The 16,334-nt window shown below is 44.3% G+C and overlaps 1 protein-coding gene and 1 long non-coding RNA gene across 2 annotated transcripts; one reads left to right on the top strand and one right to left on the bottom strand.

Moving 5' to 3' along the window:
- Positions 1 to 1,135: 1,135 nt before the first annotated feature.
- tbx16l (T-box transcription factor 16, like) lies at positions 1,136 to 12,066 on the bottom strand. The gene is made up of 11 exons (XM_088616176.1): positions 10,132 to 12,066; positions 9,235 to 9,398; positions 8,239 to 8,409; positions 7,834 to 7,984; positions 6,163 to 6,265; positions 5,911 to 6,075; positions 3,974 to 4,120; positions 3,351 to 3,421; positions 3,020 to 3,096; positions 2,493 to 2,715; positions 1,136 to 2,197 (listed from the first exon to the last, which is right to left on the bottom strand). The coding sequence occupies exons 3-11, from the start codon at positions 8,321 to 8,323 to the stop codon at positions 1,690 to 1,692; spliced, it is 1,530 nt and encodes a 509-aa protein (XP_088472302.1). The 5' UTR covers positions 8,324 to 8,409; positions 9,235 to 9,398; positions 10,132 to 12,066; the 3' UTR covers positions 1,136 to 1,689.
- Positions 12,067 to 12,294: 228 nt separating this feature from the next.
- On the top strand, positions 12,295 to 13,724 carry LOC148643579 (uncharacterized). Its single transcript, XR_015929074.1, has 2 exons — positions 12,295 to 12,445; positions 13,344 to 13,724. It is a non-coding gene; the product is annotated as an uncharacterized LOC148643579 (long non-coding RNA).
- The last annotated feature ends 2,610 nt before the right edge of the window (positions 13,725 to 16,334 follow it).

The raw sequence follows: 16,334 nt of genomic DNA, 5'->3' as shown, positions 1-16,334 counted from the left end.
TCAATCTGATATAGGATAGGTTGTTTTATTTTCTGATTTGGATTCTTCACCTTCTTAAGTCCTAATTAAAAGAAACGAGGTGGCTGTTGCAAAAGAATATACTTTCTTGCTTTTACTTTTGTTGGCAACGCGTGGCAGGTGGCACTGTGGTTACCATCACTGCCCCCACGGCGCTGGATTCAGTTCCTGGGGTGCTGTCTGCGTGGAGTTTGTATGTTCTCTCTGGGTTTCCTCCCACAGTCCAAAGACATACGGGTAGGATAATTGGATTGTGGGATAACTGGCCCTGATGTGAGTGGGTGCATGTTTCTGTCTGTGTGCCCTGTGAGGGCCTGGCGTTCTGTCCAGAATCTGCCTTTTTCTTTCTTTGAGCATTGTGTTCAAGAGAGTCCCTTCCACCACGGGGTTTTTATGTGTTTGTTAAGACATTCATCTTCAAAGAATTCAGGGACATTCTTCCTTAAAAAGGAAATTTAAGGAAATTCCACACCGCCCAGGTGTCTGACTCTGTTCCTACACGGCCATGTGTCTTCTGCTTTTGTAAATTAAGTAGTAAATTAAAACAATTAGCCTGATTGTTTTTTCTAAGCTATACAGGTATCGGTATGTTTTGTGTTTTTTTTTTACGTGTTTTTTTGCTCAAAACATTCACTTTAAAGGAACAGCAACTTACTGTATAAAAATGCTCAGAATCTCATTCTGAGCTTTATAATTGTGCAGCTATTTAAATAATTAGACCAACTAAGTTTGGGTGGAACAAAACCCAGAAGACATAAAGCCTTCGGGAAACTGGGTTCAAGACTCCTACAATGCATGCAGTCCAGGCACATCTACCTCTTGTTTTGGCCCTTAGCTTGATGTGTGTTATTCTTTGGCTTATTTTATACTGCACACTGGTGAAAGCCTGGTACATTTTTTATGTGATTTGGTCTACCTAAAATTAAGGCTAATCCCAGGGGGGTTTTATCTGTTTTAGACTTAAATCTGGGTTTGTACTTGGAATGCCTTGTTAATTCATCTACACACCTGCTCTTTTCCCTCATACAGGGCATCATGAACTGGGGTTTCAGTTTACAATAGAGCAGACTTTCCATGTTAAATGTACAGTTGTGCAAACACAGTAAAACTGTTGGACTTCAGACAATACTTGTTTTAATTTAGAACCTGGACACACAAGAAAAAAAGCTTGAAAATGACATAAATTCACAGCTGGCAGTAGTAAAACGATTGGACTGGACAGCCTGGCCACTTCACAAATATAGCAGGTAGGCAAGAGCGTTTGATTGCCTTTAGAGCTGAGATGAGTCGATGGCATCCAGTTCTGTTTCTTTATGGTTTTTAATTTCAACATGCATTAGTGTTTATTTCACGACAATCTCAATACAGGATGTTGGGGTTTTCATTGTTCAAATAGCTCCCCTCTGACATGACTGTTTTTAGCAGCTGTGGCTTCATATACTTCATCTCTCCAAAGCTTTTCACAGGACTTGTATCATCCAAACTGGATGATGCTCTTAAGCAGCTGTCGATCCAAACCGTGTCCTGTGATATGACCCACTGGTCATCAGCCGCACGTCACAGACAATTACAAAAGGAAGGAAGTCTATGCATGGTCTCTCTGCCTAGACGAAACTAGCGCTGTGGCTGGAGCTTTGGAGTCTTTCTCGAGTAAGATGTGCCCCTACTACCTTATTTGACTCCATACAGATTGGAATAGAAGTCCATCACGGGTGCTCTGTAGGGGCACTCGAGGGAGGGGGCATTTCCTGGGTTAGCTCTGACGTCCAGGAGGCTGTTGCCGACGGAAGCCCCAGTTGTCAAGCTGCTCAGGTATCCAGCACTACTGCCCCCGGGGTGGAAAGAGTAGCCCCTGCCCCGTCCGGGGCCATGCCACACGCCCGGGCTCCCCTGCGCGGCCTCGGGTTTGTCTCGGATCCTGTTCAGGATGTCCGCCAGGGGCCGAGGCCCGCTGGGGTCGGAGGTCAGGGGCCCGGCGGTCTCCAGGCTCTCGGGGAGGCGGACTCTGCTGACCCTGGGGGGCAGGGGGAGGGGGAGGCCCCCGGGCGCGCCGCCACTGGTCGAGGGCTGGGCCCCCGGGGCCCGGCTGTCCCCCCAGCCTTGTGGGAAGCGCTGGTCGGAGGACGGCGGGACGGGGCCGGGGGGCTGGAGAGAGGCGCTGGCTGGGTAGTGGCAGGAGCTGGAAGAAGGAGGGCGAGACGGAAGGTAGGCTCTCCTGCTCTGAGGTACTCTGAATGTGTGATCTCTTACAACCGCTGTGAATCCCATCTACTGTATAAATTGAGTGGAGTGTCCAGAAAAGCACTATATAAGTGTAAGCTATTATTATTATCTTACAGCATTGAAATAAGTCAAGTCTTTTGCAAACACTGAGACTCCCAGCAGCTCCGCTGTGAAAAGGCACGATCTAGGCCTCTTGCTGTCGCTGTCTGGCTCTGAACGTTAAGAATCTCGGATGAGCTGCTCACTTGTACCTGAGACCACATGTGGTATCCAGGGCGTCTTGGCTGTTGAGCAGGGGCCCCCTGTGGCCCTCGGTCCACTCCTCCACGCCGCACGCACCACGTTCGTGTCTCCTCATGAAAGCGGAAATGAAGGGGTTTGAGTCCGGGCTGCCTGCCCTACGCTCCGCGGTGTGGGGCTCTTCTGTGCTGGAGACTGCGAAGTCTGCGTCATCCGTGTCTCCGGTCTTGGATTCTAAAAAAACAGCCATTTAGCGTGGCCCAAATAAAGCGAGGAATGATCTACAAAGAAACCACATTGCTGAAACAGGCTACTATTTCGGTCTAAGGCTCGGGGGCCCCAGTGTTTGCAGAGTACGCCAGCATACGAAGTCTAATTTCTCCTACGTGGCCAGCTCCTGTGGAAACTGAGTCATTTGTCCATGACCGTTTTAAAGGCAGGGTCGTACCTGCCTTGGCATTCACAGATCAGGCACTGGATGGAAGACAGACGTCAGGGCAGCGATATGCGACGGTCGTAGTAGTGGGTTGTTAGTTACCATTAACGCTCCCGGATTGTTCTCCTGGATTTTCTGGCGGCCGTTTGCAGGAACTCTGGACTCTCTGGTCACGTTGCCTGCAATGACATCGATGCACTGTCGGTCCAGGATTCGGCCTGTGTGGGTACATGGTCCCACTGGAGCACAGTCTGGGTGTCCAGGGTTAAGAGGCAGATCAGGCTTGTTATATGTTAAATGTTATATGTTGGGTTAGGTCAAAGGGCATCCACCGCACCTCAGTTCTGCCTGTACCAGCACCGTGCAGTGGTTTCAGCAGCTCTGTCCAGTTAAAATAAAAAACGGGAAGGGAGTCCCATTCTTTTGCTCCTACCTTTTGCTGTTCAAGCCATAATCACGAAAGCCTTTGGCAAAAGGGTTGTTGTCTATCTTGAGCTTTGTTATCTGCAAAAGAATCGGAAGGCACGGTGATTAGGCTTGTCAAAAAAGATCTGCGTCTGCACACATCACCGATTCCATATCCAGCTAAAAGCAAACCGCTAGGGGGAAGCATTTACTAGCAAATCACTCGCTAAAAATCGTTTTTGGTTCGTTCGGGGTATCTTGTTATCCTATGGTATTAAAAAAATATTTTATATTTTTACTACACTCTAATGTCGTGCTTCCCATTCAGATTCATGCACATGAGCAGTGCCATAGGTTAAAATGAAAAAGCACACGACTTTCTTTTTCTGCCTTCGCAGAGGAACGTTGAGGCAGTGGAGATGCACACTTGAAAAATGTCACTGCTAGTGTAATATGACTCTAAAGAGTAATTCCGTCCTTATCCATTGAAATCAATTACTTTCGAGGTGGCATGCGACATTTTGTGTTTAGATGTAACTTCTCATGAAACAATCTTTAAAAAACACAGAAACGTTTAAAGCCCTTAAAGAAAGTCAGGTTTCCGGAAGCACCTTCTTCCGAAGGGCCAGAGCGACCGTGCATGAACCGTACCTCTGCGTTCTGGTAGGCGGTCACCGCGATAAAAGCAGCGTCAGGGAACGCGAAGTGTAAATAAGTCCCCCAGCGCTGGCTGCAGACGTCAGCCGCCTGGACGACGTGTAGGCGCGGCAGGTATTTGTGCATGGAGTGCAGCACCACCTGGAACACAGACACCAGCACAGCCTCTCGTTAGAACACCTTTCACAGAGGGCATTCGAGCTAATGCTTTCATATTCCATCTCATACTTTTTAATAACTCGGCGCCGTGGAAAAACCGCCTCATCTGTGCAGTGTGCGCCTTGCTTTAGCCGTGTAAACGGCATCACGCCTGACTCACTGCTGGGGGGGTGTCGAGCTCGCTTGAGCGTTTTCCTGGCAGACGCGGTGTAAGCAGTTCGCGTGAGGGGGGGACACAGGCGTGCCTCACAGCCGACCTGCGTGGTGACCCAGTCTTCATCCTTCCTGGCCCGCCAGGGGCTGACTCACGGCCCGCTGCGCTGTGTGATCGACGGGAATATCTTGCGAAAGCTCAACGGGGAAATCGGCTGTGAGACGGCTCGAGGGACTGGTCTAAGTTTTGCTTGATGCCGTGCGCAGAGTCATTGAGACGTCTGCCTTTTGCAGCGACTTCATCAGGAGGAGTTGGAATGGCTCACACACAAGCTACCAGACCCTGCCGGTTCAGTGTGCTGTTTGTCTAGCCATCCATCCATTTTCGAAGTGTTTTATCCAGTAAAGGGTCAAGGGCGAGCTGGAGCCTATCCCAGACAACAAGACAGGATACTCCCTGGACAGGACTCCGGTCCACAGCGAGGCACACACAGACACACACACTCACAACGGGTGCAGTTTTCGCAGAGGCTAATGAGTCTACCAGCATGTCTTTGGACTGTGGGAGAAAACCGTAGCACCTGGAGGAAACCCACACAAACCAGAGAAGAACATGCAAACTCCACACAGCAATTCCAGGTCTGGAATTGAACCTGGAGCCCCACAGCCCCACAGCTGCAAAGCAGCAGTGCTAACCACAGTACCGCCCCCAGTCTGTCTGCCTACACCTACTTGTGCAGTTACTTTCTAAATGATGCAAAACACATTCATTTGCCCCTCAATATGTGAGCCGCTCTTTAATTCAAAAGCGTTACTGCTATTTCTCGGGCCAGTGTAGATATAGTGCAATATACCCTTCCCAGTGAGACTCTGTGATAAGCTTCTTGAATCACTGCTCGAGCTCGGAGACATTAGACAGGTAGTCTTCTATACAGAAAGTCAGCACACGGTGTGTTTTTTGTCACCTGCTGGTCACTCGGTGGCCTGAAGGCCTCACTTAAACACCAGTAGAGTTCACTGTTTGGTTGCTTATTAAATGGGAGCTCAGGACCACACTGTGTGCTTTGTTCATGGTGTCAAAGCTCAGCTCCTGGTTTCATCTACTTCCGGCCCGATTGCGAAGACGAGGTTCCCCTCCGGCCAGAGAAGGCAGCACCCTCCTGCACCCCCCAGCCCCCACCCCCCCGCACCCGGAGCCACACCGCAGGCCGAGCCGCAGGGTCTTACCTTTTTTTTTTTTTTTTATAATGTTTCTTTATTAGCCCTATACAATTTCTTGCATTAGGAATTCGTCTTTTCGCATACCCCAGCTTTTCTCCAAGGAGACACAGACGCACAGACAGGGAGAGAAGCCTGGGGTCAGAGCGCAGGGTCTGCCATTGTACGGCGCCCCTGGAGCAGTTGGGGTTAAGGGCCTTGCTCAGGGGCCCAATGGAGTAGGATTCCTCTGCCGGCCGCAGGATTTGAACCGGCAACCTTCCAGTCACAGGCGCAGATCCTTAGCCACAGAGCCATTAGCTCACCAAACTGAAAGGTCCAGCACCAGCTGGATTCGAACACACAACCTGCCAGTTGCTAGTCACGCACCTAGACCAGTAGGCTACAAGACAGGGTCTTACCAGGCCGCTGGAGTTCAGGGTGTTGTTGGTGAGCTTGAGCTTGTGGAAGGAGATGGGGTACTGCATCCATTTCTCCCCCAGCGCAGGCGATTCGGGGTGGATGAAGAAGCGGTTGGGCAGGTGGGGGTCTGCCAGCCCGCTGGGCTCCCATCTGTCCCTGTTCCACTGCGGGGGGGGGACAGAGACGTCACAGGGGAGAAGAGGAAACGGGGGTGGGGGGGCGCTCCAGGACTGGGCTCGGGGTTACAGTACCTTGTACTTGTTGTTGTCGAAGGGCACCATGTCCATCATCAGCAGATACTTGGCTTTGGGGTTCAGGCCTGTAACGCTGACTTTACAAGGGGGGAACATCCGCCTGAAAAGACAGACCGCACGGCGCTTTACAGATTTCACAGATCACGCCACGGGCGAGGTATCCGGCCTTCGAGCAACAGCCCCTCCACCTCTGTGTAAATAGGGAAATGGAGATATATCCCAGCATCTGTTCACCCCCTTTCTAACTGCTTCTTCCCGCTCAGGGGTGAGGGGGGGCTGGAGCCTGTCCCAGCGAGCAGTGCACACGAGGCAGGGTACACCAGTCCACCACAGGGCGCGCAACATAACACAGTGCCTGCTGGTGACTATATTCTCAGATTTCACGCCCAGAGTTGCACCTTTTCTGGGTCACCTTGAGGTGTGATGCTCATGAGCTCCTGAGAGGCAGTCCTAAGTAAGGGGATGTGTTCAGAGCCGATTCAGGAGCTTGTCTGTAGATCATGAGTTGGTCTGTAGATGTAGAAATATCTACAGACAAGCTTCACCAGTCTGAGTAGCTCAGTTAAATTTTTTTAATTTCTTATATATATATACGATCGCAGTTCCGCATAACTTGAAGTTTAGTGTATCCATTTGAACAGTATCTCAAACTAATTATGCTAGCAGCTTTTAACTTAATTTTTAAAGTACAGTAATGCCGTTATGAAGGTAAACATACTGTAACAGTCTCTTTTAAACATAATCAATGCCTTCAATATTTGGAAGGACATACAATTTCTGTTGTACAATTAATAAGGAAAAAACTGCTGCTGGCAGAAATTTCTAGAAAATGTTGAGGAAAATATATTCACTTCCACTGCACTGTCTTGTTAAATACGTTTATACGAACAATTTGATCTAATTGTATGTATTATAAGTTTAATGATAAGCCCGAAGTGACACGGAAAGTATTTGTTTTGCATGTTTTTGTAATAAAATAACTTTATTTAAATATTACAGGATGGAGCGAATGTTTACTGTACCTTGTAAGGCTGACATAAATTAACAGAACCACAGACTAATGCACTTGTTTAGTGTGAATAATGGATGTTTATATCTTCCCTTATTATTTCAGCGATTGTTGATGTTGTTTTGCTCCTGAGCAAAACAATATTAAAAAGCGCTTTAAAAGTGTGTCTATAGTATGCATATAAAGTCTCTTTAAAACGGATTTTTAAATCACCGGACTTAAAATCTAAAAAGGTAGATTAAAATGTAGATTTGAGGTCGCAATGTACCTCTATACAAAGAATGTCTGAGATTCTCTCTGATTCTCACATTGCCACGCTGGTTCCGTAATTGACCGCTTTGCAACTTTATGGGACACAATTTAATGCAAGAAAACTTGGGTCGGGCAGCGCAGTTCTCTCCACACCGAAAAGCTGCTGCAGTCTGTCTTTTCATGATCCTCTGCATGCGCTTATTTGAAGATCATAAATACGGTTAACCTGGAAGTCCCGTTGTGCGATGCAGATTTGAGCTTTGAGCTGATAGACTCACATATTGGTCGTTTAACAACACGGCGACAAATATTTAACACCCAACGTGAGACAAACAAAGAAAGCGGCCGCTTGCTGTTACCGACTACGTTTGCGGATTTGCCGGAGGTTTTATCTTTTCAAGGCCCACCTCCCAGATTTGGTTATGATCATCTCTGTCCCCCGGCTGCTGAATTTCGCCCAGAGCTCCTGGTCCTGCAGCGAGACCTCGATCTGCGGGGCGCGCGGCTCAGCCTGCGTCTCATCTCGACCCGGGCGTCTCAGAGCGGCTCCGGCCCAGCCTGCGTCCCGGCGGGGGGTAAATATGAGGGAATTAAAAACGAACGAGTAATACCGTCCCTTTTCCTTTATGACAACTAGAAACATGCCATAACCATGCTTGCCTACCCTGGTAGCATCAACCACTCCATTTCCTTTAGCATATCTGCTCAATGTTAAGGTCAAACAGGTAGGAAGGCCGGATAGACCCTCTGAGTCATAAAATATGACTTCTGCTTTCCTGTTGACAACAGAAACGGTAAGTAAATAAGCATACCTGAGGGACTGGAGGCACAGCTCTTCGTCTGAGGGGTGAGGAGAAGGGGGAAATCAGAAAAGTGTCTCTCCTCGTGCAGGAACATGGCCTTGAGATTCCTTCCAGAGAGTCTCTGCGCTTTGAGACTTTCTGCTCTAGGTGCTGGCTGGAGGGATATGAGAATCCTACTACCTTTTCCAAAAAAGGGGTTGAAAAAAAAAACACTTAGGGCTGCCTTTGATCTCTCTTCCAGTCCCTGACAGTTTGGGATCAGGGCTTTGACTTCGGAAGCACATCAGAGACGCAGCTCTCTTCTCACTTCAAAACACAGCTCGCAGGCGTTAATCACCTGAGCAGTTGTCCTGCCATTACTACAGGAAGCCAACAGGCCCCGTCTCTTTATGGACTGAGTTCACATGTTGGCTAGACAGTAGGTAACAGCGTGCAAATGGAGTGCATAGGCAGTGAATTAACTGTCTGCAGTCTGAGGGTGTAATGGAGACAGGGGTCTCCACAGCATCCTAGCGCTGGTAAGGCAATCGATGCCAGCAGGCCACTGGGAGGTCTGTTCCAGTGAAGTGCACAATCCCAGGAATTGTTTTCAGTTTTTTAACAAGGTATGGCCATCCAGAATAGATGTGATTCACTAAACCATGCCGGGGTACTGGCCTCTCGGAGGGAGGAAACCGCAAGGCAGACCTTGTGCTTATTTTCACTCATTTCTTTTGTCGTGTTAGCAAATATCTTGGCAGGGTTTTATTCGAAAAACCAGAGGGCTTTTTAAATGTGAGCTATCAGTGTCGTCGGGCCACAGGGTTCCTGCCTGATGAGTGTAGAGACACCAAGCGCTTTACACCATCTACAAAACAGCCAGAGATGATACCAAGACTCTGCGGATGACCGCGGGTGTTAAAAGCCTTGAAAGCAACAAACGTCTGATTCTATGCTGTTGGAAAATAAAAGACCAACAGCTTCCAGCCCCTGATGGTGCCCATCACACGTTGAGTGGATACTGACCTGCTCCCTGCCAGATGCAGATTTCCAGAGGCCCGTTAGTGGGGGCAGCACCATTTCACTCACGTGTGAAGAGGCCGAATAACTAAAGAGCAGGACATTTTGCTCTGGAAACAGAGGGCAGGGAGTTACAGGAAGCCGGTCAGAGTGGAGAGGAGCCTCTTGCTCTGAAAAGACATGTTTAAAGAGGAACCTTCTAGAATCCGGGTGCAGGAAAGGGGATTTCTGTAGAATGCTGTGGTTTTCCCTCCACCCTGACAAGTCTCTAAATTGACTTTAAAAAGGAGCATAACTCTAATTTCTATTAACCCACGGCCTACAGATCTTGTTGTAGTTACCATTTGCTCAGGTAATGCGGCCTGCCAAGGAAATACATGTCTGTGCCAGTTGGTAATATTGTTCTTTATGAATTCACACTTAAAAAAAGACAACACTGCTCAAATATATTTATATATATCTTTCCAGAAAGCTTAATTCAAAATAAGACTCAAGTCAAACATTTAAAGAAAGCAAAAGATTGACACATCAAGGACTTGAAACGTCTTCATTCAGTTGTGCAATTCACTTTAAATTCACAAAATGTAATACAGTATATGTTCAGACCTGCAAACAGTAATCTATGCATGATTGATCTGTATTTTGAAAAACCTTTCACTTGAGCTTTGTCACGTTTTTTAAAAATAAACAAACATATTTGTGTGCGTTTACAGCAACACATTATGATAAGTTCGTAGTGTCAACACGGGTTTTCAAGGAAATTACATATTTTTATTTATCTTTTCTCGCCTGCAGAAAACTCTGGAATTAAGTTTATCAGAGATGGCTTGTATTTTTTTTCCGCAGAACTCGACGTTTATTTTTGAAGCTGATAATAAACCAAGCCGAGCGGAGACAACACACCGGGTTTTCACTGATACGCCGGACGGCTTCGCCTTATCAGGCGGCCCGACCCGAGCACACGGCATCGGTTCGGGACCCACCCTGGCAGCAGAGGCGGTTTCCAAGGTAACCAAGAATCGGTGTCCAGTTTGTCACGCACCGCCCGGTTTTTTTCTCCTATTAACTAACTATGTGACCTCAGGTAACATAAAGCAGCACACGCATTTATTTATTCGCTTATCTGGTATTACAATATTCTGGGATTCTGAGAACTTCAATATGACGCAATAGATCCAATTTCTATGACATTTATATATTGCAAAACGAAAAAAGAAGCATGACATAGATTAGTACAAGCACACATTTTATTCAATTTACAGTGCATGCTTTATAGTTTATTGAATTGTAAGTAGGTTTTCTATGTGATGTTATTGTAATGGATCTACTTAACATTTCCAGTCCATTTATTCAATACTTAACCTGTTCCTTTTGTCATCTCAATTATTCTGATGAAACAGTTCATGTTAATAAATACCGGTTCAGGCCATAAGAAACTAGTTGTTAATTTCTACTGCAACTCACAGAAATTTCCACTATGATTTGCAAAACTTTTTTTTTAAATAGTATCTAGGTTAGTGCTGGCTGTAATTGAAACTTGAACATCAATGTCTTTATTAGAAGCATACGTCCCTTTAATGTGGTACAATACAGAAAAAAAACTGGACTACATATTCTGCACAGTTTGCATTCATAAATTCTGACAGCTTTTAATGTGTTGGTTTGGCTTTTTAATCTGGAGATACTGGAGAGCACCTTGAAAAGGAATGTTTAGACCTGGATATATGCCAACATTTCTTAAGTCTATTCTTTCTCCTGGAAAATGTATTGAGAATAGGAAGGCCTAATGGAACTTTCATTTCATCTTATTTTGTTTATTGAGGGGATTTAGCAGGAAGAAGGCATTTGTATATTTTCAGGTGGGGAGCTGCGTCAGCATGCATAGGCTGCAAAGGAACAATAGGTTTATATCCTGCTGAAAGGAGAAGAAAGAAAACACAACGTTTCGGCTGTGGAGCATTGTGTTTGATATGTTTTCTACAACAATCCGAGGGATGTTCTGAATTGTGTAAAAACCTTGAGTGAGACATACAGAGAGGCCTATAAGGTTGTTTTCTGGTGAACTTAAAAAAGCACCAGTATGACTAACTTTCCCTGCACTGATCATACCAGAGGAACTTCCCTATTTTCTTACATCTCTGGATTTTAAATAAGAAAACATATTTTACAGTGGTGCAACACTGTCTTGAAGCCTGAAATGTGTGAAGTCTGATGATTTTGCAAACCATATCCTATGCTATGTAGTTCTAGAGATGCATTGGTACCACAAACAGTACATTTTGCTTTTTTTCAGGACTGTTTTCCAAAAGCTCTCACAGCATTATTATAAGAGCATCTTTAAAAGCTGTTAGAACAGTGTCATTTTCATTCCAATGACTTTGCATTTAAAAAACATTCAGAAAGTTGAACATCACGCTCATTGCAGTTTGCTCTGACAGTCAGGCTGAATTAAACTTCCCTTTGGCAGTGCGTATGGGTACATATTGCTATTTTGAGAAGAACTTCCCACATAGACAGGAATGATGTGGGGACGTCTCTACAATACAAATTTCTTTTTATACATACTAAGTGGCGTCTTCTTTTAAAGCTAAATCTGCCCAAACTATTTTTTTCATGTTTGCTTTCAACCCCTGTGGACTTTCATTTGGCTAGAATATAGAATAGTTAAGGGAAAAAGAATGAGAGTCTATGAGAGTACTGGACTTTAAATGCGTATGAGGGGGGCTGGTGTACTGCATTCATTCTGGGACAGCGTTATGGCCCCTGTGGTGCACTATATACCAATGATACTTCATGTATCAACACTGTTTTGGATCACAATTAACATTTCCTAAATACTGGATTTATTGCCCTTGCAGGCTTGTTAGTTGGCATTGCGCCCTCAGTGCAAAAGTGGAGTTAAAGAAAGATGGGTAAAACGAGGGACAGGGAGACAAGAGGCAAAAGGCATGAAACGTGATGTTCCATAACTTGTTTGGCCCCGATATTGGAAGGGGATCTCATTGGTCAAGACCAGGCAGCAGGCAGATAAGGAAACCCGAAGGAGTGACATCATCAGAATATGCAAATGAGACAGCAATGTTATAAGAGCCTGGGAGGTGGCTGAAATCTGACAAGGGACTGCAAACAGCATGAAGACACAACACATAATAAAAGGGGCAATCAAGCCATTAATTAGCACTTTCCTTGCAGAATAAAGGAGACTACAGAAGCAAAGGTGAGCACTTAAATTAGTCAATATAACTTCCACAGCTGATAAGGGCTTTATTTGTTATTCCTCAATATATAATGTTTTTAAGTTTTTTTAAAAAAATGAAATCTACACAGAATATGGATAAACGGGCTTTAATAAAAATAATGGAGGAAAACTTTGATAGTTTAACTAAACTAGCTTTACAGTATCTGCACAGAATTAAAATAATTAATTTAATTAATCACCCTACGTACCGTAAGACAAACTAGTAAGTTGTGGTTTTACTGCACTGCATAATGTAAACTCTCAAAAAAACACTTTAATAAGTTCTATATGAATTTCAGTACGAGTGTATCTTTTATTAGCTTATTAAGCTGTTTTTAAATGAAAAGGGCATTTGCTTCGCTTACAATAGTTTCACTTCCTCATTCTTGGAAAAAAACCTCAGCTTTTACTATAAGCAACGGCAAAGAAGTCTTTTATTTGGAATAATGCAAAAGAGACCATTTTGCATCGTGCACTCAAACCGCAGGGGGTACAATCATAAACGTGATGGGAGACATGTTCAAGTTTTAAATTAATCCCAAATTAGACTTATTTTAATTTCCATGGGTATTTTTGGACACTTCAGCACCAATGATTTTTACATGTACAGCATAATGTAACTTCCCACCAAACTGAGAGGCAGAAAAACAAATATAAACAGCGTATCACTTCTTTATTGAAGCTTGCTTGTATATTTCAATACACTACTAAGTGTAAGAGATGTCACACCTAGAAATGAAAATCTTAGACTGAAAAACAGCCTACGTATGTCACAAAACCAATTTTAGAAATGACATTTTTTAAGTGGTAAAGAGTATTGAGAGAAAAACCTATGCAAGTAATTGAATTCAATACCATTTTTTTTTTTCATGTTCAGGCTGAGAATGGACCGTGACGTCTGGGTGATTTTCTGAACAGGCTTGTACTCTGGACAGGATATCATCATATACTGTAAGTTCGTTATAGAGACACTACAGTATAGATGATGTACTATCCAGGGTTTCATCCTCCTTCTGGACAAATGCACTGGATGAGGGGGAACGGAACAGGCCCTGCGCTCTCCCGGGGGAGGTGACGAAACCGTTACCATTACTGAGCTTTAGTAATGGTAAGGGTTATGTCGCCTCTTCTCAAACGCTTCAGAAGAGGGCACGCCCATGCCAGCAGCTCAGTGAGAACAGATGGGCAAAGTGTGAGCCATGACAGTGCAATTTAAATGACTGTACAACAGAACTATTTAATAAACATCTGATAACAATTTCCTCGTCACTGTTTATTTACAGGCGCTGTACGACAAGTGATATAAACATATACATATAAAGGTAGCAGGAGTAAATACATTAACCATCTTTTTTTCCCCAAGGGAAATAAAAAAATCTTCTTGGACAAATTCTAGGCATTCATAGCGACATCAAACGCTGGCACTAATGTTGTGTGAATTTGGCCCTTTGGCGTGTGAAACTCAAGTATAGTTGGTCCATTCAATCATTTCAAAAGGATGAGTTCAAACCATGTATACACATAATACTAGCCCAGTTTTTTACAAATGTAAGATGTAACTTTAATTTTTCAAAAGTGTGTGTGGAGGGGGGGGGGTTATTGTAATGTATTAAACATGTAATTTGCAGAGCACAGGTGGTCAAAAATTACTTCAAAACACAAACTGCATTCAGAATGTGGAAATATTTTAATGTTCTGTAATGCACGAAAGCTGTTAATCTTAGGGTAATTTTATAAGGACGTAAAAATGCCATATTGTAATAACAAGAATATTTTTGTTTGGGTTATTGGGTAATAAGTTTGGGTTATTATAAATCATTTATAATTAAAAAAATACCGGGGGAATAAGGGTTTATGATATACAGGACTTAAGATGCAATGTGCGTTAGCGATATCATATATGCACATGGGCGATATCCCCTAGAGAATATTTACAACCTGTATAATTACTGTGTCATCTGAAAAGCCAAGGCTGATGCGCATTATTTATGTATGCACAAACCTTTTAGAAATTCAAGACCAGCAAAGCAACCATTTCATTTGTGGTTTCATAAATCACTGTCAAAAACGCACTCTTTTCAGTAGTATTTTTTTGTGACTGGAAAATTATAACCACCACATTAAACAACGTAAATACTTTGTTCATGGAACCGTGTTCACCATCACCGTGTAGAACAGAATGTTTTTTTTATCTCCAACTGTTTTGTTCTTTATGTAGTTGACTAAAAAACATTGCCCTTGATAGGTCTAAACAGTCTGTAGCAACAACAGGGTAACACAACATTTGAGACATCTTCTACATCTGCCTTCAGTAACAAAGGGGCATCTTATCAGTGCAGCGCAGAAAATGATTTTTAATTAATTAATTCATCCAACGATTCATTTTCTCGTCACTTCTTCCAATTCAGGGGCACAGGGGAGCTAAGGCAATACAAATGAGTGAAAAAGTCCAAACATTTAAAAATCAAGCAAGCTGATCCAAACCTACTGCCAATGGAGATCTGCTCTGAAACGCCTGGGCTTGCTGGATTCTCTAATGAGGCAGTGATCACTAATTGTGAAAGTTTGCACTAAAGCGTAACCTAACACCTTTTTCAACATCAGTGATATCACAAAAGGTAAAAAAGAGCTTCTGATGAATTATTGGCACCTATCACTAGCGTGCAACATTCTTCCCATTTCCTCAGAGCCTGCCATTTCGTCCAGTTTGTCAGAAAAGGCCGTAATATCAATAACCAGGCATTAAAACAAATAACACAAAAGGGAATCTTCTACACATAATACATTATACGGTATATCAGCATTATTGGGCTGTTTACCTGCAAAGACGACAACATCATCATTCTTGCAGAATTATGTTTGGATACAGCTGATCAAAACCTGCAAGCTGAAAGCCTTTCAGTCGCTTTCTGAGGTTTAAACTGCGCACTAAAACTGAACCCTAGCATTTAACGTCTTAAAATAATCCACATATTACAAACCAGTAAATATTAACAAGACGGGAATGAAAAGGGCCTTTGTGAGTTTTATAGATGCACGTTTGCATATTTTTCAGAGAAGAATTTAATGAATGAATATTTGAAAGTTCATACCTGCTCTGGTATGGATCACCAAAATCTGTAAGTTAAAGGCTTAGAAGTTAATCATTCTAAATTCTACAATTAATCAATTGAAACTGCCCTTTGACCGATCTCAGAAGCTAGGAATTTTGTTCTTAAGTGATCAACCTGGAATGGAACAGCTTTAGGCGCTTAACTCTGTTATTTGTCACGAGGATGTCCTTGGAACAGCAGCTAAAAACTTAAGAGAAAAAAAAACGTTTCCAAATTGCATCAGATCTTCTGTATATCTGATCTATTTTCCAGGGCAGGTTCTGTCTCATTAGGGAGGCGATGGAGTTCTCTGCCCCGAGCAGTTTTATCAGCCACTGCAAGCACGCGGAGAGTCAGGGGAGGCAGCCGGGCGCGCATCCAGCGCGTGGCTGAGGGCGTCCCAGTTTATTTATCTGCAGACTCCCAGGTTAGTGGGACGCTGCCGCCCGAGGGCTGATTTCAAGGGCTGTGGGAGGACAGATAGCCACCTTCCAGAGCCTTCCCCTCCACCCCTCACACCCTCATTCACAGCACTGACACCCCATAACCCCCCTCCCCCCCAGACTCTTAAAGCTGGGACTTCCATAGCAGCAGTGCATTGCATCACCCATTAGTTCCTGCTATTTCTTGCACGTTGCCTGTCCAAATTACATGTCTTCTCTGTTCTTTCTACAACTGCTGCCCGGTATCTCCCCGATCCCAGGATCATTACTGGACAGTTTTTGAGGAGTCTGCATCTGCACGCCCATGGTTGTGTGGGGTTTTCTCCAGGTAGT

The sequence above is a fragment of the Lepisosteus platostomus genome, chromosome 22 (genome assembly GCF_059453375.1).
Source record: "Lepisosteus platostomus isolate fLepPlt1 chromosome 22, fLepPlt1.hap1, whole genome shotgun sequence".
NCBI classification, from domain to species: Eukaryota; Metazoa; Chordata; class Actinopteri; order Semionotiformes; family Lepisosteidae; genus Lepisosteus; species Lepisosteus platostomus.
Note: the sequence above shows the minus strand (reverse complement) of the source record. Positions and strands in the feature narration are given on the sequence as shown.

Bases quoted from the DNA above. Each gene is read 5' to 3' on its own strand.
- tbx16l (XM_088616176.1), bottom strand. From the start codon at position 8,323: ATGTTCCTGCACGAGGAGAGACACTTTTCTGATTTCCCCCTTCTCCTC. The intron at 7,985-8,238 runs GTATGCTTATTT...GCCGGGACGCAG, and splicing joins CTGTGCCTCCAGTCCCTCAG to GCTGGGCCGGAGCCGCTCTG. The intron at 3,422-3,973 runs GTACGGTTCATG...ATTCTTTTGCAG, and splicing joins CCGCCTACCAGAACGCAGAG to ATAACAAAGCTCAAGATAGA.